Source organism: Symphalangus syndactylus, chromosome 11 (assembly GCF_028878055.3).
Source record: "Symphalangus syndactylus isolate Jambi chromosome 11, NHGRI_mSymSyn1-v2.1_pri, whole genome shotgun sequence".
NCBI classification, from domain to species: domain Eukaryota; kingdom Metazoa; phylum Chordata; class Mammalia; order Primates; family Hylobatidae; genus Symphalangus; species Symphalangus syndactylus.
In genome coordinates, this window is record NC_072433.2 from 98,481,891 (window position 1) to 98,504,747 (window position 22,857).

General features: G+C 37.0%; 1 protein-coding gene across 4 annotated transcripts; it reads right to left on the bottom strand.

The window, feature by feature from the left end:
- Positions 1-73: 73 nt before the first annotated feature.
- On the bottom strand, positions 74-16,699 carry STARD4 (StAR related lipid transfer domain containing 4). Of its 4 annotated transcripts, none has more exons than XM_055298364.2 (6): positions 16,489-16,699; positions 11,395-11,508; positions 10,397-10,446; positions 6,017-6,143; positions 5,065-5,179; positions 74-4,169 (listed from the first exon to the last, which is right to left on the bottom strand). In XM_055298364.2, the coding sequence occupies exons 2-6, from the start codon at positions 11,497-11,499 to the stop codon at positions 3,949-3,951; spliced, it is 618 nt and encodes a 205-aa protein (XP_055154339.1). In that variant the 5' UTR covers positions 11,500-11,508; positions 16,489-16,699; the 3' UTR covers positions 74-3,948. The 4 variants fall into 4 exon arrangements, with proteins under 4 accessions (XP_055154339.1, XP_063468970.1, XP_055154340.1 ...); XM_063612900.1 differs by having other exon boundaries at positions 16,483-16,692; XM_055298365.2 differs by lacking the exon at positions 11,395-11,508 and having other exon boundaries at positions 16,489-16,660.
- Positions 16,700-22,857: the final 6,158 nt, after the last annotated feature.

Below are 22,857 nucleotides of genomic sequence, written 5' to 3' on the forward strand. Positions count from 1 at the left end.
CTTTAAATTCAGGCATATGAAACTAGATAGATAGTACTTAATGTTAAATTACAAAGATAATATCAATGACCAGTTTTAAGAGTGTCTACAAATTTTTATTCTGTTTCATACCACTTTAAAAATAAATACATATTTTATTGATACTAATACATATTATTAGTTTAATAAATGTTCTAATTTTACATATTGGTTCACAAAAGAATTATATAAACTTCTTAAAATCTATACAATAGCTTTTATTGAACTGCAAGAGACGAATTTTAATATTTAACTATACATGTAAAATCTGTAAAAACAATACAATAATTTAAAAATTATAGTTCCAACTTCCTGTTTTTTGAAATTATTCTGATGTTTCTTCTACACTCAAGTCCCAAACTTCTCTACTTCTAGAAGTTGAATAAGAAAGACATGGAAGATACAGCAGGCAGGCAATTATATAACACAGGTTCTAAGGGAAACCTGATCAAGTCCCTTAGCTTCTCTGGTTCTGCTGATTTCTCTATAGGGTGGGGATCACTACAGTCCCATTTAATTAAAAGAAACTGGATTTAAACACCTGATTCTAAGGATGGTGGTACACTCTTGAGAAAAGAGGTAAAGCTTTTATCTGTATGAAAGGCAATTACTCAGACCTAAAAGCTCAATAGACAATTAACGGCTTAAATTATACAATGTTTTCCCATCTTCTCCAGATACAACCTCAATTACACAGTTTTTTAGCTTGAGATATTAATTGAATTCAACATGATTGTTGATAAAATGCCCTTCGGTTAGAAAAGGAGGAGAAGGGAGAAGGGAGGGGAAGGAAAAAAATTCTATTAACTAGGAGATATTTTACAGATAGAAATCTACAATTTCAAATATATCCAACCTGAATGAACACTGAAATAAAGAGATTTTTAACATTTACAAGCTCCCTACTACTTTAGCAATTTATGTTATAGATTAGTTAACTACAGAATACTAGATTCTCATTATTTTTTTCTGAGTACTGTTTTAAACTTTAAGGGTTAACTAAGAGTTATCAACACAAACTAATATTTCATGCAAAAGTATCACTTTTATAATAATCTTTTTCTTGTATGAAACTAATTTCCTTAAAAAATAGCTACTATGTACTGAAAACAGTATTATGCCAAATATTTCCCACATACACAAGTTTCTAATACATACTACCTATAAGCTACAGAAAATAGTCAACCATTTAACAAGAAGGCAGATTATATTCTTTCATTTCACCAACTGCCATATCAAAAGTTACTTATCTTTGAAGGAAAATATTTTCTGGCAATAATTTTATCTCATTGACAACTGATTTATATCTAAAGTTTAGATGTCCTGTTTATCAAGCAATGAAGGCTCTAGAGACTAGCAAAAATTTCCATTTAAGATATTATTCCATATTATTGTCTATTTCATCTTACTACAAGACAAATTAATAAATATGCTATAGCACTGTGCTATTCAACACAGTATCCACTGGCCTCATGTGGTTAATGAGCACTTAAAATGTGGCTTGCCCAAATTTGTAAAATGCATACCGGATTTCAAAAAATTAGTACAAGAAACAATACAAACTATCAGAATAAATCTTTACATCAATTACATGTTAAAATGATAATATTTGGGATGTACTGAGTTAAATAAAATATTAAAATTAACTTCAGCTGTTTATTTTTATTTTTTAATGTGGCTTCTAGAATTTTTTAATTACATATATCACTTACATTATTGTTCTATCCTATAGCATTGCTATAGAAGCAGCGGACTCAATTATTTATGTTAATATCCACCTCAACCCACATCATTAAGCTTTTATATCATTATAGTATGAGATAACATATTTAATACATGATGACAAGATTCCTGAGCTTAGAATCATGAACATCTCCACTCTTAAAAATGAAACCAAACAAAACCTGCTGTAATTGTCCTGGCAACAGTGATAAACTTTAGATTTGTGTTAGGTATGAGTCTGCAAAAAAGACAAAAGGAGTCTTTTGGAATGATGGAAACGTTCTAAATCCAGATTGTGTTGATGGCTGCACAGTTCTACATATGTATTAAAAAAAATCACTGAATTAGGTACTTGAAAGTGGGTAAATTATATAATATGTAAATTATATATCAATAAAGCTGTTTTTGTTTTTTTTAAAGTACACAGCTAGAGCCCAGCAGATCTAAGGGGCCATCTAGAAGCTGCACACACATTTTAGGTGATTCAAACACAATTTTTAAATTCATCATTCTCACAATGAAAATGTTTCCATGAGGGTAATTTTATCTAGAGTGGGTCCATGTTTAACAGTGAATTATGTAATTACTTATTGGAGGTATATGTTGATAAGGACAAAGAGGGCACTAGAGTAGAGATAGCGGGCAGTTTATTTGCTTTTAGGGACATCCAGTTCAGGAAATAATAGCCCTTATAGTAATATATACTATCTTGTCACAAATCCCTTACTCAAGTTAGGCACCTTTGGAATTTCACCATCCTAGATAGAATAGTAGAATATGAGACTTCCTACTCTACACTAATAAAAACAAATGAAAAAAATAGATGAGGTCAAAACTAACATTTACCAATTTCCATGGGAAACTGAAACTAAACTACTGAGTTTTCTTTCACTATTGCAGAACAAATAAAAAAAAGGAGAAACCTAGTAATTCAAAAGTACATTCAATTTAGAAAAGGATACTGGTAATTAATAAATCATTAAGAATATAGAATCCTTTGTGCATTCCTTCTGTCAGATCTTGATCAATCTAGATACTATAAGATAATTCACCATGAACATTGTGCTGCTGCCACCTTTTGTTTTTTGAAATCTATCATCACCAGTGGCAAAAAATAAATAAAAACAAAAGCAAAAAACAGCTTCATTGTTCCACTTTGTCAAAATGGGTATGAAGAACTATGATTTATTCTTTCTTTACACTCAAGAAAACACAATAAAGTAAAACACAGATCAAACTATCATGCACTTGAAACACTATATACCTTTGTGCATTTCACGTCTTGTTTAGCATGTATTTCAGGGCTCACTTTACCCATATTAACAACAACAAAACAGTAGACACAAGAATACTAACACATAAACAACTAACATTAAACACTGAAATGGATTTCGAGATGTGGGCATGTACACAAAAAAATAAATAAATACAAAGATTTGCCTGGACACCTGAATTGCCTCAAGTTCTCATTTTAGAAGTAAACTAGATGGAGAGTTCAAAACCCAAAGTCATTTAGAATGTGAAAATCATTTAGAAATTCTCACTTAAGGCACCCACAGAATTAGGGGACCCACAATACTCAATTCTAATCATTATAAAATGATATCTAGGCACTTGGATAAATCTAAGACTGTATTTGTTCTAGTTACAGACGGATGCTTTTAAGAGTCTCAAGGTAAGTCTTGGACACCAACTGAATTCCACATTTTAAACTGGGGCCAGGCATGGTGGCTCACGCTTATAATCCCAACACTTTGGGAGGCTGAGGTGGGGAATGGCTTGAGGCCAGGAGTTCAAGACCAACCCGGGCAACATAGTGTGACCACATCCCTACAAAAAATTAAACAAAAATCAGCCATGCAGAGTGGCGTGCACCTGTATTCCCAGCTATTCAGGAGGCTGAGGTAGAATAACCCCTTGAGCGGTCAGATCAAAGCTGCAGTGAGCTGTGATCATATCACTGCCCTCCAGCATGGGCAACAGAGTGAGAGCCTGTCTCAAAATTAAAAAAAAAAAAAAAATGAAAATGCCCTCTCTTAGATAGCTATTTACTTTAGGAATAAAACCAAACATTGTACTAGTGAACCAAAAACATTTCAGATTTTTCTACCGGCTATGCAGAAGAGTGGAATCAATGATTTTTACAGGCCATGTAGCTGAGAGAAAGAGTTGATCCACAGTACTACAAGTTTGAATGTATTTTGCCTATCATAAAGCTTTTCGTAAATCACCATAGAAGTTGGTTAAAGTGCTTGCCATGGCTGTATCTACCGCAGACTGAGGAATCATCCCACGCAGATCTGTCTGAATATATCCTGTCAAAAGACTCTGGTTTGGGTTGTCCTTAAGTGGAACACAAAACCAACCACAGGGATGGTTATATCCTCGAACAAATTCTGGTCTCTTTTCATCCCAGTCAAGACTTATTCCTATAAGGCAATTTTTAAAATAGCACTATTAATAGCAATAACTGACATAAAACTCTCATTTTAAAATATTACCAGAATTCTTATTTAAATATTTCTTCTTATCCATATAGACGAAAATTAAATCCCAAAATGACCATGGCAGAGTGAAAAAGAGACTTACCAAGGAGGATTCTGACAAGAGGTTGGCAGATAGGTAATGGGGAAACTTTTAATCCCTTCAGAATACATGACATCATATCATCTTAGTACTCCTTGGAAGCTACAAATCTTGGTTGTAGTACCCAGGCCTCGAGATGCCAATAATCGAATCCATGGTACCATAACTATTCCCCACAGCAACTACCATATTATACTTTGGTACCGGCTAGTTAAGAATAAACAAGTAGATGTTTACTTACAACTGCTAACTTAAGTATATACTATATACAAAACAATACTAATTTACCTATAGGTACGTTTTAGAAAACAGGAACCTTCCAATGGCAGTATTTTTAATCTTGAAAAGAAAAATACAACACAGCTCAAGGAAGGAAGAATATTCTAAGACATACCAAATCTAGTATTTCTATGTGTATGACCAAGAAACTGTTTTCTGAGAGTGGCTTAGAAGAAAATCCATTTACTAGAAACCTTTCTTAGAGGCAGTCATGTAATCCACATTTGCTACCTCTGACCTAGAGGATACTGTGTAACTGGGAACTAAAACTTATCAGAAAGGTTTCAAAACTCTTTTGATATTGTTATTTTACTCCCTAGAGTTTAGCAGTTGCAAAAAATGTTAGTGATTACAGAGTCAGAGTTGAAAATATATCTCACAAGGAAAGAAACATCCAGCCGAGAACACACAAATATTTAAACCATACTGAAAAAAAGCATAACATGTTGAGATTATTACCACAAGATAAAAGCCCTTCTTTATAGCCCACAGTATAGGAGAAATCAACAAATTCTCTTGGGGAAATTATATTCCAAAGCTGACCAGCAGTAGTGTAACGCATCACACAGCAATTCTGAAAAAAAGAGGTAAGACAAGTGTTACTACTATGGAAACATACATAGCTTCATATATCATAAACTTATCTCTGGAAAGAAACTAATATTTATTTAAAATGTTTCATAATTATAATAATTCTTACAGTGATTCTGACAGCTCTAGATCTGTATTCTAAATCTCACTGCTATTGGAAGGCCATGAAGAAGATATATAATCAAAATACAGAGGTACAAGTTATCCAGTATCCAAATTTCTAATTAAATGCAGTTGTCTTATTCTACGTAACATTCCAGATGGAATTAGGGATGTAGACTGTTTCAGTGTTTAAGATCCAATCCACAAATACTTTAACATCAAACATTTTAATTAAAAAATTCAAACATTAAGCGATGAATTAATAAAAATAGAAACAGGGCAGGTCATTTTGGCTATATAATTTTAGAATATCTAAGGTGGCATTTTTATCTTTGGTCATTGATGTTGGCTTAGTATTAATGGTAAAGCTGCACACATTCACCTAGAAACCTAAATATGACGGTGGTGTTTTCAGAATTTTAGATTTCAGAATCTTAACTAAAGTTTTACAATGAAGGATGCTGAATATAATTTTAAGCAGCAAGGGTATAGCTACTGTGGAAAACAAACTCAGTCTAACACTCATTAATTAGTATGGGGAAACACAAACTTTTTAAGAGGCAGCATGGGACTCCCCTGTGGTATCTTTGTCGTGACTGCTATTCCCAAAGCAATGAATATAAGTATGTACAAATGCTCACGCTCACATGCTCCGGCTCACTCATGCCCTCCCTCATGCACATACACACAGTCTAAAGTAATGTTTCTAAATAGATACCTCCTCAAAGTTGTCCAGAATATCCAAAGAAGTCATCAAACTGTCCCAATCCAAACGACAAGGCCCTGGGCGTATATGGTCTATTACACTATTGACAAGGTCATCTATAACACCTTGGGCTTTGTAGCTGGAGAAAAAAAGTTTAAGTCAATTGCTGTTACAATAAAAAATTTCAGCATACCCTTATAGTGCATAGCTAACTTTCAAAGTAAGGATAAAAATTAGGCCGGGTAGGGTGGCTCATGTCTGTAATCCCAGCATTCTGGGAGGCTGAGGTGAGTGGATCACTTGACGTCAGGAGTTCGAGACCAGCCTGGCCAATGTGGCAAAAACCTGTCTTTACTAAAATTACAAAAATTAGCCAGGCATGGTGGTATGCGCCTGTAGTCCCAGCTAGTTGGGAGGCTGAGACAGGAGAATCACTTGAACCCCGGAGGTGGAGGTTGCAGTGAGCCAAGATCATGCCACTGCACTCCAGCCTAGGCAACGGAGTGAAATTCCATCTCAAAAAAAAAAAAAAAAAAGAATAAAAATTAACGAAGGGTGGGCCACGCATGGTCGCTCATGCCTGTAATCCCAGCACTTTGAGAGGCCAAGGTGGGCAGATCACCTGAGGTCGGGAGTTTCAGACCAGCCTGACCAACATGGAGAAACCCAGTCTCTATTAAAAATACAAAATTAGCCAGGCATGGTGGCTCCTGCCAGTAATCCCAGCTACTCGGGAGGCTGAGGCAGGAGAATCACTTGAACCCAGGAGGCAGAGGTTGAGGTGGGCCGAGATCGTGCCATTGTACTCCAGCCTGGGCAACAAGAGTGAAATTCCGTCTCAAAAAACAGAAAAAAACTAATGAAGAGTTTTTTTTTTTTTTTTTCTAAAGGGAATAAAACCCAGTAACTTTTCTGATAAATTACATTCTACCAGTTATTGTTATCAGCATGTACCCTTTGTCCTCAAATCTAATAAGAGAACTGAGGGCTATACTATGTGTCCTAATGAAGATAATAAAGTCCCTTCATGTTATAGCATAGCCAAAAACAGTTTATAGAATGCCATAAGGTTTCCGTTTATTTTTATATTCTTTCCTCAGTTATCCTCTGACATACTAGTACATGAATATTTTTACCCTGACTTTTAAAAACTTTTTATTAGGAACAGAGAAATAGGCCAATAGAACAGAACACCAAGGAACTGACTCATAAATATGTCAGAACTTGACATATTTCAAAGGCGGCATCACTTATCAGTGGGGAAAAATGTACAATTCCATAAATGGTGTGCCTAGATTCAATAGTTATCCTTATGGAGAAAATAAAACTTAGATTCCTATTTCCACCACTCATAATAATTAATTCCAGATAAATTAAATATCTGTATAAAACATCTAAAATGGGCTGGGCGCGGTGGCTCATGCCTGTAATCCCAGCACATTGGGAGGCCGAGGTGGGCAGACCACGATGTCAGGAGATTGAGACCATCCTGGCCAACATGGTGAAACCCTGTCTCTACTAAAAATACAAAAATTAGCTGGGCGTGGTGGCATATGCCTGAAGTCCCAGCTACTCAGGAGGCTGAGGCAGGGGAATAGCTTGAACCAAGTAGTCAGAGGCTGCAGTGAGCCGAGATTGCGCCACTGCACTCCAGCCTGGCGACACAGTGAGACTCCTTCACAAACAAACAAACAAACAAACAAAAAAACACATAAAATGAAAAACTTTAAAATTTTAAGAAAAATATACAAGATACCATTTTTGTGACCTCAGAGTACGGGGGGATTTCTTGAATATGTAAAACACAGAAAAACACAAAAAATACAAAACATCAATTAAAATTAAAAACATGCATACCGCACAAGAAAAAATTAGTCATTTTTTAAAACTAGCCACACACTGGGAGAAGGTATGTAGCACATATATATATAAACAGAGAATTATTATACAGGATATATCAATAACTCCTATAAACCAATGAGAAAAAGAAAATCCTAAGAAAAGATGGGCAAAGGACATGGTAAGACTAACCTGAAATGTCAAGAAATACACAAAAGATTTCAACTTCACTAGTAATCAAGTAAATACTAACAAGAACAATCTGATTAATACCCCTCAGACTGACAGAGATTAAAAACTAGTAAGTAGTCAATGGAGGGGGATGAGAATCCTTAAACTGCTACTTTAGAGAGCAAGTTGGTAATGTCTAGTAAGGTTGGAAGATATACATCCCTAAGACCCAAAGAAAATCACACGTGTGCACAAAGAGATATATACCAAGAGGCATACTATAGCATTGTACTTTATAGAGAAAAATTGACAACAGCCTAAAAATCTATCAATAGGTGAATCTACAAACATAGATAAAAACATTGTGGTATATTCACATAGAGAGAAAATAATGGATTTATATATAACAACATGGCTAAATCCTGAGAACATAATATTTAATAAAAAAAGGCAAATTACTAAATAAAATATGTACATACAAACACATATACATGAATATAAAAAACACACCAAATAATGCTTTTCATTGTTTATGGATATATAAATATGTGGTCAAAGTATGAAACAGGAACAATACACATAACTTCAGGACAGCAGTTACTTCTGGAGATGAAAGAAAGGAGATGAAATAAGAAATTAGCTTCAGCTCTACCAGTACCTTTTTTTTTTTTTTTAAAGCATTTGAAGCTATTTAATCATTTTATAACTCAAGCCAAACTTATATTATCTCCCCCACCATAAATCTGCTCTCCCATCTTGTATTCTTTAACTTGGGGTAGATGGAGGTAATACAAATTAATCTAGTCAAATTAGAAAATCTTAGATTCAACTATGGCTCTTCTTCTTCTCTTAACCCCATTTCCATAGTCAGAACTAATCAGTCACTACGTTTTTATCAGGAGGATTTCCTAAATGTAAAGTACTTAGAACAATATTTGGCTCTCAATAAATGTTGGTTATCATTGCCACCACCATCGCTATTACTAAATCTTTCACATGCATTTGCCCTTTTTGACTTCTGTGCTACGGCCTCAGTTAGAGCACTTTGTGTCCAACTCAACACATCAGGTCCTACCTCTTTTGATCACATATCCCTTTAAGAATCTGAAAAAAAACACCAGTGTTTCTCATATGTGTTTATGCAGTAGATATGCAATTCCTTCTGCCTAGAACATGAACTCTTTCATTCCTTAAGAAATATTTATTCTTCCCTTAAGTGTTAGCTCAAACATTAGTTCTCTATGAAGTCTTTTCAGATCTCCAAACATAAAGCTCCCTTGGTAATCCTGGTACTTTCAGCCCTCACTGGGAATTACTAATTTAAAGAATTAACTTCCATACTTTCTTACAATGGTTAATCCAACTCCAATTTCCCTGTCCTCATCATAAATATTGTAAAATTCATCTTTCTGGAAATGTTATCCTTGGCATTTCACTTCAGAGCATTCTGTATATACTAACAGGGTCCAGCAGTTTTATTTTGAAAAATGGCTGAGTCTTAAGGATATGAACATTCTACTCCAAGTATGCAAGGCAGTTGTCTCTACAAGCTTTAAAAAACAATATATTATTTTCTTATGTTATTAAATAATCTTCAAAAATGTGGTTTTTAAAGGCTATATCATATTCTATCACACATGTTTCTTACTGAATGGTCTCCTATTATTGCTTATTCAGGTTTATAATTTTTAATATTATAAATAATGCTGTGATAGAAGAGCAAGTACTTAAATCACTGTTATTTTTCTGATAAATTCTTCAAGATAAGTTCCTAAGAAAAAATGTTCTACAGCACTGAGTAAATGTAGAATATTAGAAGGGTCATGTATACAATGCTAAGAAATTCAGATTTTAGCAGTCATTTTATATCATTATTTATGACCTCCTCACCACCAAGTCAGTCCACAAAGGACAGGGATATTTTTAAGGCTCTGAATTCATAAGCCCAATTTGCTTTCCGGAAAGTTAGAAAAAAATCGCCAGGTGTGGTGGCTCATGCCTGCAATCCCAGCAATTTGGGAGACCAAGGCGGGATGTCAGGAGTTCAAGACCAGCCTAGCCAAGATGGTGAAACCCCATCTCTACTAAAAACTACAAAAATATTAGCCAGGCACAGTGGCAGGTGCCTGTAATCCGAGCTACTCGGGAGGCTGAGACAGAAGAATCGCTTGAACCCGGGAGGCAGAGGTTGCAGTGAGCCAAGATTGTGCCACCGCACTCCAGCCTGGGTGACAGAGTGAGATTCTGTCTCAAAAAAAAGAAAAAAGTTTAAAAACTCTTACAAAGCTAAATCTTACTAGCAATGACTACTTAGTGACAATGCATATAAGTTAAGTTTTGAAATGTCTTAAGAGCTACGTAAATCTATAAAAAGGTACTTACAGATATCCATTAAATTCTTCTGAGGGTTTTCTCCAAACAGTTACATCTTTCTAGAAAAATAAAAACATTATATGGTAATAATTACATAGGTGGAACCCTAGACACAAAACTGATAATTTTATAAGTCTAGAGAATTTGTCTTTGCATTAAAATAAAACCAGTACCTTTTCAGAATACATAAAAGTCATCTATACCATAAAAGGATTTGTATTTGAATTTCTTCTGTATCCTAAATTTCTTCATATTGTACTTAAATTATAGACCTCCAAAGAATATTTTCAGTGTATTTAATGATATCCAAACACTGTAAGATTCAATGATGGCACTATCTTAGTCCAGTCTTATCTATTTACCATTACTGATGCATTCAGACTCTAACACTAGGAACACTATTTCATTCTTACATTGTTCATAACTTTTAAAAAATTAAACAATTCACATTTATTATGATAGTGTTACCATGAATTTGTCCCTACATTTTTTCCTCATCATTTCCCAAGTAATTCTGAATATCGGAATAGCTAGAGCACTTAACTAGAAGTATCCTGGGTTCTAGAATTAGTTCTAGCAACACTCAAGTCACCCATGTAATAGTTCAGGCAAGTCACATTAGTAAAAAGGAATACTAACTAGCTACCTTCATAGGCTTTTTGATATACCTGAAACTATTCCGATCTCTCAAGTACTACACTTTCTTAAATTAATAATGATACATTTTATTGGCTGACTTAAGAGGCTATTCTTTAGGTTGTAGTTGCCATGAGCCTATTCTCTTGTCTAATATCCAAAGAGCTAATGAAAGCAGTATAGGATTACCACTGATGCATTTCTTCCTCTGTGTGACATTAGACTATCAACTTTATTAGCTCAATTATTTATCTTGCATATCCATCCAAAGTATGGTCTTTGTCCATGTTGTTCCATTTAATTTTAAAGGTCATCAACCAATTCATTAGATAGAAGATATACCCCAAATATAAGTAATTGAACTAATTTACCGTTTTCTTAGCAACTCGCCACTTATCTTCTTCAATGCTATGGTACTGGATGAGAGTGTTTTTAAGTTTAGTTGCAAAAGAAGCAACATCAGACAGGCCTTCCATTACTTCTCTCTGTTATGGAGACCAAGATTAGCATCAGCACATACCACAGTTTGAGGCAATAGGCCAGTGGGTCTCAAATCTGGTTTCACAATATAATAACCTACCAGAGCTATAAAAGATAGCTACCCTCACCCCAAATCAACTAATCATAATCTCTGAGAGTAGGACCTGGGCATAGTTTTTTTCTAATTGCTACCAAGATGAATAACCCATAGCCAGAGGTGAGAATTACATATTTTTTACAATTAAAATCACTCATACAAAAAAGTAGAAGAGAAGACAGGAGGAAGGGGAAGGGATTGTATCATATATATATATATATATATATATGCTGTTAACTCTCAAACATTTACCTCCAGTCCTCTTTGTTTCAATGAGCTCAAAAATCCCAGATCCAGAAGCCTACTTAAAGCTTCAAGCCTAAAGGGAATCTCTTGCCTCCCCTGGCTTCCCTCAATTTGCCACAGTATTCCTCATTTTAACAATTTACTATTAAAATGGCAATTGAGCCCAAGTTCTCAAGTCAAAAGGCTTGGAATTGCCCTTAATAGGAATAGGTTCCTTTTAACACCACCATATCTCATTGTCTACAGTGTTCTAGTCCCACTGGTTTTCTTTCTGTCCCTCAAACAGGCTAGCTTATCGCTGACTCGGGGTCTTTGATACGGCTAGATCCCAAATCTTAGCATCACTAATAATAATGTAATGCCAATTTCAGTTTAAACCTCCTACCCTTCATAAAGCCTTCTTAAGTTACTATTACATCTTTATTTTCTTCATAGTGCTTATCATTATCTGACAATATAATAACTTATTTATAGGTGTATGATTCTACTCTTTGACCACCTCATTCCTAACTAATAGCATAGAGGTCCTTGTCTTATTCACCACTATATCTCCACCACCTAGAACACTGCCTGGCACATAGTAGGCCCTTATTTTGTTGATATGTTATTGCCTTAAAACAAGAATTACTTGGTCTTTGTCTTCTTTTGGTGCCAGGGCAGCAATTTCTTAGCATAATTCCTACTTTTCACTATTCTATCTCTATTCCTTCCATCTTCAGCAAAACGCTAAAGAAGAAAAGAGTTTTAGGGGTAAAGTTGTCCATTACAGAACCATCAAATTGCTGGAAAGGAGGTCAAGAAAACATCTAAATGAAATCTCAAGCCTCACCCTCTATGGGAATAAGGCTGCAGTTGTCAACTATGGATGCATACATCAGAATCACCTTTTTATGCTTTGTACTAGTTGTTGCTGTTTTTAGGTGTTATATTTTAGGGCCCAGTGCCAAATAGTCTAATTCAGTGGCTCTGTTCTGGAATGGGCCTCAGAAATCTAGGTCCTTTAAAATAGTCTCACTAATTATTCTGTTGTCTAGCCAGGGATCAGAACTAACTGATCTAAAAATTTAAAGTGACAGAAATAAATTAAGGTTGTAGCCAATATTTAAATACCACTAATTAGAGCATATAAGCCATTAAAATTTATAAATACTAAAATTATGTAGAAACATGGGAAAGTATACAAAGAAAATTCAATATACCTTTTAGGATCTATATAAGTGATGCAAAATATATAATAAGTATAGATCCAATCCATGGATGAAAAGTTCATGAGCTCATTCAAAAAGCCTCTCAGTCAAGAATATACCCCATTTCCATTCAAGAGGCTGTCAACTTGATAGCCAGTACAATGACTTTATTCAAGAGTATGCCACAAACAAGCAGAAGTTCTTGCAGAAGGCTTGTAAAAGAGATTTAATTTATCTATTATAGAGATCACTATGATTAAACATATTCTTTAAACCCAAAGGTCACCTGCTAGGTTCCTGTGGTTGGCAGATAAGAGTATTTATTCAAAACTTTTGGATAGAAATCAAAGGTGAAACGGAAAGTTATTATTATCATAAACAAACATTATCACTGGGCAAATCCAGCGCACAGAAAGTTACCTAGAAAGCTAGCTACCTAGAAGAGATGAGAATCTACAACTTTAAGGTACTTGACTTAGTAATCATTCATTCATACTGATCAGTATAAAGTTCAAGTTCCTTACTATAGCTTACAGGCCCTTTTATAATGTGGCATATTTTCATTACCTAATTTCCACTTATCTTTCCTGGACTCCCCTGAACCTGGGTTAGTTCCCCCTCCAATATTTTCTGACAGCAACTCTGTACTGTAATTATTCACTTGTTATCTTCTGCCATTTAACTGTAAAATCTTTGGGGGACAGGAAATCTGACTTGTTCAATATTAATTCTCCTTATGTCTAGCACTCAGTAGGAACACAGTAAATAAAAAATGGAAAAATGTATAGACAATAAGCTACCATTCTCACTTATGGAAGACCTAAAGATATCTAAAGTATGCCCATTTACACCAATCCTAGAGCTTCTGAATAACTAAAACTTCCTTTACCAAGATGAAACACGATTTCTCAAAGAGGACTACTATTAAATATTTATCAAGCATCTATTATATACCAGGTCCTAGAACTACAGAAACAGATGGAATCCAGATTTTACTCTCAAAGTTGACTTATTCCACCCTTAAGCTTTCACGGAAATAACAACAACAAAAACTAAAACATTAAAAAATTCTATTCAACAAAAACTAAAACATTAAAAAATTCTATTAATAGCCTTTTTAAGAGTGGTGCAGTAGGAGGTAGGAAAGGAACAGAAAGAAGTACAAAATCAGAAAGCTCTCTCTGATTAAATACGTCCAGCAATGTATTTAACCAAACAGTTGTCTTGCATGGATTATTTTCATCAAGATTAACTCCATAATGAAATAATGGTTGCCATTAAAACTGCTACCTCTGTGTAAACAGGCATAATTGAGCATCTCTCAAAATATTAATATATTCTAGAACCAAGAGGGTTGGGGGAGATGCGTTATCAAGGTCTTGGCTCTCTCTCCTAATATAACAGGGTACTGACGTTAATTGAGAGGAAAACACCTAATTTGCCCTCCTGCAATCTCCCACTGTGGAGAATGTCAGGAAAATGTTTTAAATACCATTCTGAACCCATTCTGAACTTCCTTTTACTAATTCAATCTTTTATTCCCTTATCTGGACCTTTTATCAGGAAATTATCCAACTCTAACATTTACATGTCAGAGAGAACAGGCACCACTTAACCTTATCAGAATGTAATAGGTTGATATAAAAGATTTTATACTCTTGTCAGTCCCATGGCCAAATGCTGAGTAATGTCCACCTCCATGTTTTTCCTTTAGACTAATCTTTTTGTTCACGTTTTCTATGCCCATGTTTTTGAAGCTATCACTAGTGGTGACAGTGGCTGCCATCATAGTTAAAACTTTTCTTGAGGCCATCTATCAGCACCATAGTCTTGACCAATCCAACTCCAATTATTCTCAATTATCTGTCACAGTGAGATGGCATAGGTTCTATTTTAAATATGAAACATAATAAAACATTTAACCTGTAATATAAAGTGAGTGCCATAAAAATCTGTTTGGACTTCTGTAATATGACTAGGTCAGAATTCACTTGTTAAAGAAATGCAGGTATCAGAATGGTCTAACCCTGCATTACTTGATTAATATGGTTTTCACTTCCATCAACAGCTTCAGTTTAACATACCATGGACTTTCCCCAATGTCGTACAAACCAAAGCTTTGTAAATTAAATTTTCTAACTAACATAAAAATTTCAGCATATGCTTGATTTCCAATCAATGTTGAACTGTTAAGTTTTCTAACTCAGACAAGTACAGCAGCTTCTCATTTTTTGAGACTGGCTCTGGCAGGAGCTCAGTATTTAAAGAAATGCAACAAGGAAGTATATTTCTACAATATGAATAATGAGCCAACTTACTGTTCAAACCCCTAATGCTCTAATACTTGATTTAAAAAAAAACTAATGCTCTGTACTTGATTTTAAAAAATAACAATAGCTAACGTTTATTGATCACTTACTACATGGTCAGTCCTTCTGGCTGCTTTACATTGCATTATTTTAGTTAATCCTCACAACAGTAATAGTCCTCCTTGAGAAATTGTGTTTCATTATGGTAAAGGAATTTTAGTTATTCAGAAGCTCTAGGATTGGTGTAAATGGGCATACTTTAGATATCTTGAGGTCTTCCATAAGTGAGAATAGTAGCTTATTGTCTATACATTTTCCCTGTTTTACAGAAAGGGAAAATAGCAACAGGAAGGTTGAGTCACTTCTCCAAGATCACACAGCTCTTAAGTGATGGAGCCAGGATTCCAAACCAGGGCGTCTGACTTCAGAGCCTAAAGCTCCCTTGTAAAACTGTGGAAGCTGATCACAGGCTGGAAGAGACTTCATATAAAAAACCAGGGCCCACCAAAAATTTGTCAAGTTTTGTCCTGACTGCTGAACCTAAAAATCTAAGGTAATCTTTCTCAAATGTAAATTAGTGAAAACAATGACACTAATTTGGTGAGAAATTATATGAGTTAATACATTTAGCAGGGACCTTGGAAGGCAGTAAGCCCTGGGAAAACTTTGTCTCTTGTCATTGGCATCACCTCCGCGAAGCCTGGTGGGACGCGGCAGCCCCCGTGCTGTCTGTGCACCTCCTAAGAACCAGGAAGCGCAGTGCCCTCCAACGAACAGGACTGCCCCAAATCAAGCGGGATTACCACCGCCCCTCTCCCATTTAACAGCTGAGGACACTGAGGTCTAATGGATTCCAAGTACTTAAATAGGTGAGCGGCGTGCAGGGGCGAGTAGCAAGCCCTGGCTGGGATCCTTCCAGCTCGCCCCTTCCCCTCCCTGGGGCACAGTTTTCTCTTTCATCTGTGAGGTCCACTCCCGCCCGGACGCCGGGGCCCGCCATCCCCAACGTCCACCGCGAGCCCCCTAGATCCACGGTCTGGAGCAGGTCCAGAAGACGCACCTGACAGGACGCCCCGGGCGCCACAGTCGCCCTCCCCACGGGCCACCCCAATCCTGCCGCGGCTCCGTGGCTCTCCCTACCTTTACCTGAGGTGAAGCAAGGACGTGGAAGCAGCTACGGCGCGCTACCGAGCACCTCACACCGCTCTCGGCAGTACTGCTCAGCCTCCCGGCCCGCCGAGGCGCAGGCGACAGCAGCCAACTTGTAAGTCACCGCTGGTCGCAGCCAACTGGAAGGCACCCAGCGCCTCAGGGCAAGGCGGGCCGAGCCCCCCCCCCAGCCCCGCCCCCTGGCCCGATCCCGGGGGCTCCGGGGGGGGGCTGAGAGGAGGTGGCCGGAACAACGTGCGCTTGCTCGGATTGGCTGGCGCGGGAGCGTGTGGAGGGCTGATTGGTCGCCGATAAATGGAATGATTCCGCGTGGGTGTGGGTTGGCCCGAGCCGCGCCAGGGTTCCCTGGATGTCTGGGGTTGCCTGCAGGTTTGGATTGCTTGGGTTGTCCTGTGATCACTTAGTTGTGAAAGAATTTTGTCAGTCAGTAAACCGACTGGGAGAAATTGAAACAGAAGGCAAAGTGAAGGATCACTGTGAGGGATAAGGCTGGTCCAAATTCGTCCCGCTTGTGGATATCCTAGTATCACACAACTACGCTACTCCTCCTAGGTCTAAAAGTCAAATAAGAAAAAGCGCCCATGCAGAGGAGGACGAGCTCTCTGCCTCCTGCTTAGCCTGACTCAGAACTGAGAGAGCTGGGAAGGAAAATGCATATAAACGAAAGTCACTGCCACTATGTGAATTGACCTTTAGCCAAATGTGTTTGTGTGTGTGTGGGTGTGTGTGTGTGTTTCCACCCTCAGCTAAAGAGTTTAGAGGGCAACTTTAGAAGTAGAGAAAAGGAGGAGGTGTGACAAGTGGATTTAGCAACTGCATAGTGTTGGAGTTTCCATCTACTCAAAGATGAGAAACATTTCTTCCAGTGGCTGTGAAGTCACCCAGCTGATGGGATGCTTGGCAAACAGTGAATTTCTTCCGTTGCCAGAGTAGCTATGATGCACTGATTAGCGAGGCTTGGTTTGTCTGCAAATTGCATTTACTAAGATACGTAGTTTGAGAACCAAAAGCAGGGAAGAATGCAGTGCTACACCATTAGTGATTTCTGATAGACTTGCAACGAAAATAAATAATATTCCATAAATTTTTAAGTCGACCTCACCAAAAGAATTACCAAATGCTACTTGCTAGTTATTATTGGCTGATTTTTTTTTACCTTCATCGTTTATATGTAAAATAATTTGTTTTATAATTTCGTGTGACATAATAGAAGAGTTCTTCGTGTGTTGTAAAGCTTCTTCCACTTAGGAATTATTGGCCAATTATTGAGGTTCTTTGGATGGATGGATGGATGAATACGTAGATAAATAATTTGAAATGGTTGGGGAAAAGTGCTTTGTAATTAAGTTGTATATACTTAACATCTCATTGAATCCTTTTAACAGCCCCCTAAGGTAGGTGTGTTTTACAGACAAGGAGCCCCAGACATAAATCTTAAGGCAGGTTTCTTAATTACTGAGTGGAGAAACTGGAATTTGGCTGAGGTCTGCTGGACTCTGAAACTGGGTTCTTAGTCTTCATAAAATTCAGATGGTGCTTGGTAGCTCTTTGTCAAGGCACCTGTGAAGACCACTGGGACCAGAAATGAAAGGCCTAATTCCTACTGTGAGGGTTTACACAGCTTTTTCAAAAAAGTAGAAAAGTTGTATCTCTCATTATTAGGATTCAGTTCTGGATACTTTGCTCTACAGTCTATATATTCTCTTGCAGGATGCTGTAAAACATGTTTAAAACAAAATTAACTTGGCTTTTTTTTTTTTTTTTTTTTTGGACGGCGGGAGTCATTACATCACACTTATGCCCCCATGGGATTTCTTACCATCCATCCAGTTTCTGGGAGGTTTTTGTTTCTTTTGCTTTTCTTCTTCTGTTGCCATTTTTCTTGGTTAGAATGAAGTTTGGGTAATTGAAAGCCACTCTATCTCTATCAAAGTGGAATGCTACCAACAGCAAAGCTGCAGATTCAGAAATACATATATAAATATATCATATGGAGCTATTTTTGAGGGTTTGGTATGGTCCAAACACAGTGCTAAGCATTTTACATTTTACAGCAATGCCTGATAATAGGCATGTACTATTACCATTTTCATTATACACGTGAGAGAACTGTAGTATGTAAGGCAACAGATAGATGTCCCCTACAAATAGTTCGAAAATGGGAAAATAAGGTCTCCATCTAGAATTCAAATATAAAAGAGGCATATAATGAATTTGATCAGCTAAATGGAAACTTACCCTAAAGAGACAAAACAACTGCCCTGCCAAGTCCTGACTATAATCTGACTGAATATAGTAACACATCTAAAGAAAGAAATTTCAAGAAGAAAAACATTAAAAATTCCAAAACACGGAAATAATATATCCACAATTTCTAACCTGGGCAATAAATGTAGAAGTAAGCAAAACAAAAACACACTCACAAATATCCCCAACTACTTGAAAATTTCTAAAAATCTGTCCCCAAACACATTGGTGTAAGAGAAAAATCAAACATTACATGCTGAAGAATATTAATAAAAACATTTTAAAATATTAATATTAACAATAAAAATCAAAACACTATATATCAAAGCCAGAGAACAGAACAAATTTCAATTCAGGAAAATTCATAGCCTTAATTTAATTTGACAAATATTTATTAGTTGTTTGCTACCTGTACCAAGGACTGTGGGTATACTGCATCTTAACTGAGAACTATTTATTTGCTAATAGAAGAAACTCAACCTGAATTAAGCTTAAAAAAATGTGTTAAAATGATATAGAAATATCTTATAAAAATTTGATACTGAAAGTCGGGGCCACAGACCAGCAGCATTGGTATCACCTGGGTGCTTATCAGAATTGCAGAATCTCAGGCCATACTGAATCAGAATCTACATTTTTAAATGACACCTGGGTGGTTTTATGCACATTAAATATTGAGGCCAGGCATGGTGACTCATGCCTATAATCTCAGCAGTTTGGGAGGCCAAGGCAGGTAGATCACTTGAAGTGCCCAGACCAGTCTGGGCAACATAGTGAAACCCCCTCTCTAATAAAAATGCAAAAGTTAGCCAGGCATGGCTGGTGTATGCCTGCAGTCCCAGCTACTTGGGTGACAGAGAGAGAACCGGTCTCAAAAAAAAAAAACAAAAAAAAAAAAAACAAAAAAAAAACTTGAGAAGCAGTATTATAGAGCACAAAGCCTTGACTTACAGCTAAGCCTCAAAATGATTGAAGCCAGAACTTAGCCACCAAGAACTAAGACTGTACAAATTTATTGAACTGTACATTTAAATTGTGTGCACTTCATTGTAAATTATACCTCAATTAAAAAGAAAAAGACCAGCCAAGAAAAAGAATCAACCAAGAAGTTAGATAAAAACATCAGAAAGAATGAATTAAGAAATATACAAACAAAAAATTGGGAAAAATGGAAAGCAAAGAAACAGTAGAATTAATTTTTTTTTTTTTTTTTTTTTTTTTTGAGAGGGAGTCTTGCTCTGTCACCCAGGCTGGAGTGCAGTGGCGCGATCTCGGCTCACTGCAAGCTCCGCCTCCCGAGTTCACGCCATTCTCCTGCTTCAGCCTCTCCGAGTAGCTGGGACTACAGGCGCCCGCCACCACGCCCGGCTAATTTTTTTGTATTTTTGGTAGAGACGGGGTTTCACCGTGGTCTCGATCTCCTGACCTCGTGATCCGCCCGCCTCGGCCTCCCAAAGTGCTGGGATTACAAGCGTGAGCCACCGCGCCCGGCCAAGTAGAATTAATTTTAAAACTACGTCACATGTGGGCTGATAAGTGCAGCAAAGCACCATGGTGCATGTTTACCTATGCAACAAACCTGAACATCCTGCACATGTATCCTGGAACTTTAAATTTAAAAAAATACATCACATAATTTTTTTCACCCGTTGGGAATTGGTTTGACTGTAATAAAATAGGTAAATAAACAGTCTAATAGAGAAGAGGAAATGGCAGAGGAAAGGGGAAGAAATCATAATTAAAGAGTAAATTTAAATAGTAAGTCTTTGTGAATTAACAAATTAAATCCAGGTGAAATGGATACTACTTCTAAGGAAACACAAATCACCAAAATTGATACAAGAAGAATTTTGAATTAAGAAGTCTACTAAACTTGTAAAAATAAAAACTATGAGAATATTAGGGAAAAACTATGACTAACAAAAGGATCAGAGGATTTCACATGATAATTTTCAACTCCCAAAGAAACTAGTCATTCTGTTTCTATTAAAACTGCTTTCAGACCATAGGTTTTAAAAATCTATTTTTTTCATAAATTGAGTATTTTGCATTACTCTGATATCCAAATAAGACACTTGAAAATCTTAGTAATGTATCTTGCCATGAGGTGGTAACTGGTTCAGACTTGTTCTCCTACCTCCTCAACTAAATTTATGAAAAAAATGGTTTCAGACATTGAGAAACTGACAACACAAGGTTTTGATCCTTGGAAAAGGGGAACAATTGAAGTGAACACCTATATATCTGAACCAGGAAGGGCTTGAAGTATGTTAACCACTGAAGCTTTGTAAAATTATCAAAAAGGAAAAAAAAAGAGTCCATCACTGTCCCTAATAAAAAGGAGGATGGCATCAGCTGTAGAGGAAATATGTCTCCAGACTTCAGAGGCTGAAGACTAAATAGATGATTTATAACTGGACACAGGGCTAGAATGAAAAGTGAAGAATCTTTATTTTTTGAAATAGCACTTAACTTTAATGTCAGACTAGTGAATATGCTTTTGAGAAGCCAAATAGAGATACATGACACATCAGTAAGAGTTTTGCTTGAGGACAAAAGACACACCTAAGCAAAGCTAATACATTTCAGTGACTGGATTTTGGTACTGGAAAGGAAATTTGGATTCAGCCAGAATCCATATCCTGCATTCTTCTCCTTCGGTACCAAAGGTATCCGGAAACCAGAGACCCAGAGGTGAAATCCCACCCATCAACAAGCAAAGAGGGGCAATTTACTGTCCAAACTCAAAAGTAATATCTTGAAGAAAATTATAGAAGGGACTAAAAATTCTTATTAGCCCTATGTGATATTATGACTTTATATATATATATATATATTGATTTTCATCCACAGTTCCTGCCTCGTAATTTCCTTAGCCTTTGTTACTCTTTTGTTATAATGTTGGGGTGTTTTAGGCCTCAGGAACGGGCCCCAGGAAACAATCTCTCTCTCTCTGATCTCCTGGCCTCCTTTTAACTGTTCAAGGTGAGACTACAAACTGATTGTGGGTCCAAAGACCCTCATTCTAGAGAGGGTCCTTCTTCAGGTTCAAGAAGAATCTGAACAGGCGGGTCTTGCTAGTTTTCCCCACTCAGTGTGACATCGTACCCTTTTTGTCCAGTCACATTTCTACATGGTTGTCAATCATGCCTATGTAATAAAGGCTCCATAAAACCCCAAAAGGACGGGGTTTAGAGAGCTTCCAAAATAGCTAAACACATGGAGGTTCCTGGAGGGTGGTGCACCCAGGGATGGCATGGGACCTCTGTGCCCCTTCCTTTATACCTCTCCCTATGTATCTCTTCACATGTATCCTTTCTAATATTCTTCATACTAAACAGGTAAACGTAAGTGTTTATCTGAATTCTGTGAGCTACTCTAGTAAATTAATCAACCCTAAAGACGGGGTTGTGGGAAACCCAACTTGAAGCCAGTAGGTCAAAAGTTCCTGAGGCTGGGACTTGAAACTGTGTCCACGGGGAAACAGGGGAAAGAAGAGGACAGTTTTGGTGACTGAGCCCTCACCTTGTGGGATCTGAAGTTATTTCCAGGCAGATAGTGTCCAAATTGAATTAAAGGACACCAGCTGGTGTCTACTGCTTGGTGTGTGGGAAAAATCCTCACATGTGGTCACAGAAGTCTTCTGTGTTAATTGCTGTGGTGTGAGAGCAGAGAAAAACGGATTTTCTCAAGTAGCATTATGTTAGGGCCAACGTGAAATTTACCTGGTTGGGATTTCCCCTAGCAAACTGAGAAAGGATTTGGGCCTGATAACTTGGAAAGATGTCATCTCAATTTATATTTGCTCTTAGGTTCTGTGAAAGTGCGCAGTTTGAGACAGGGTCTCACCACATTGACCAGGCTGGTTTCGAACTCCTGACCTCAGGTGATCTGCTCGCCTCAGCCTCCCAAAGTGCTGGGATTACAGGTGTGAGCCACTGCGCCCAGCCCTCTTGTTCTTAAGCAGCTTTATTACATTTCCAGCAGCCAGGCCAGAGAGTGAGGATGCTGCTGGTGTGCTGGGGAGGAAGTACAGGAATCTGTAGAGGACAACAGTTATTTTCAGAAGTCCAAGATCCTATCCCCCTTATTCTGTTC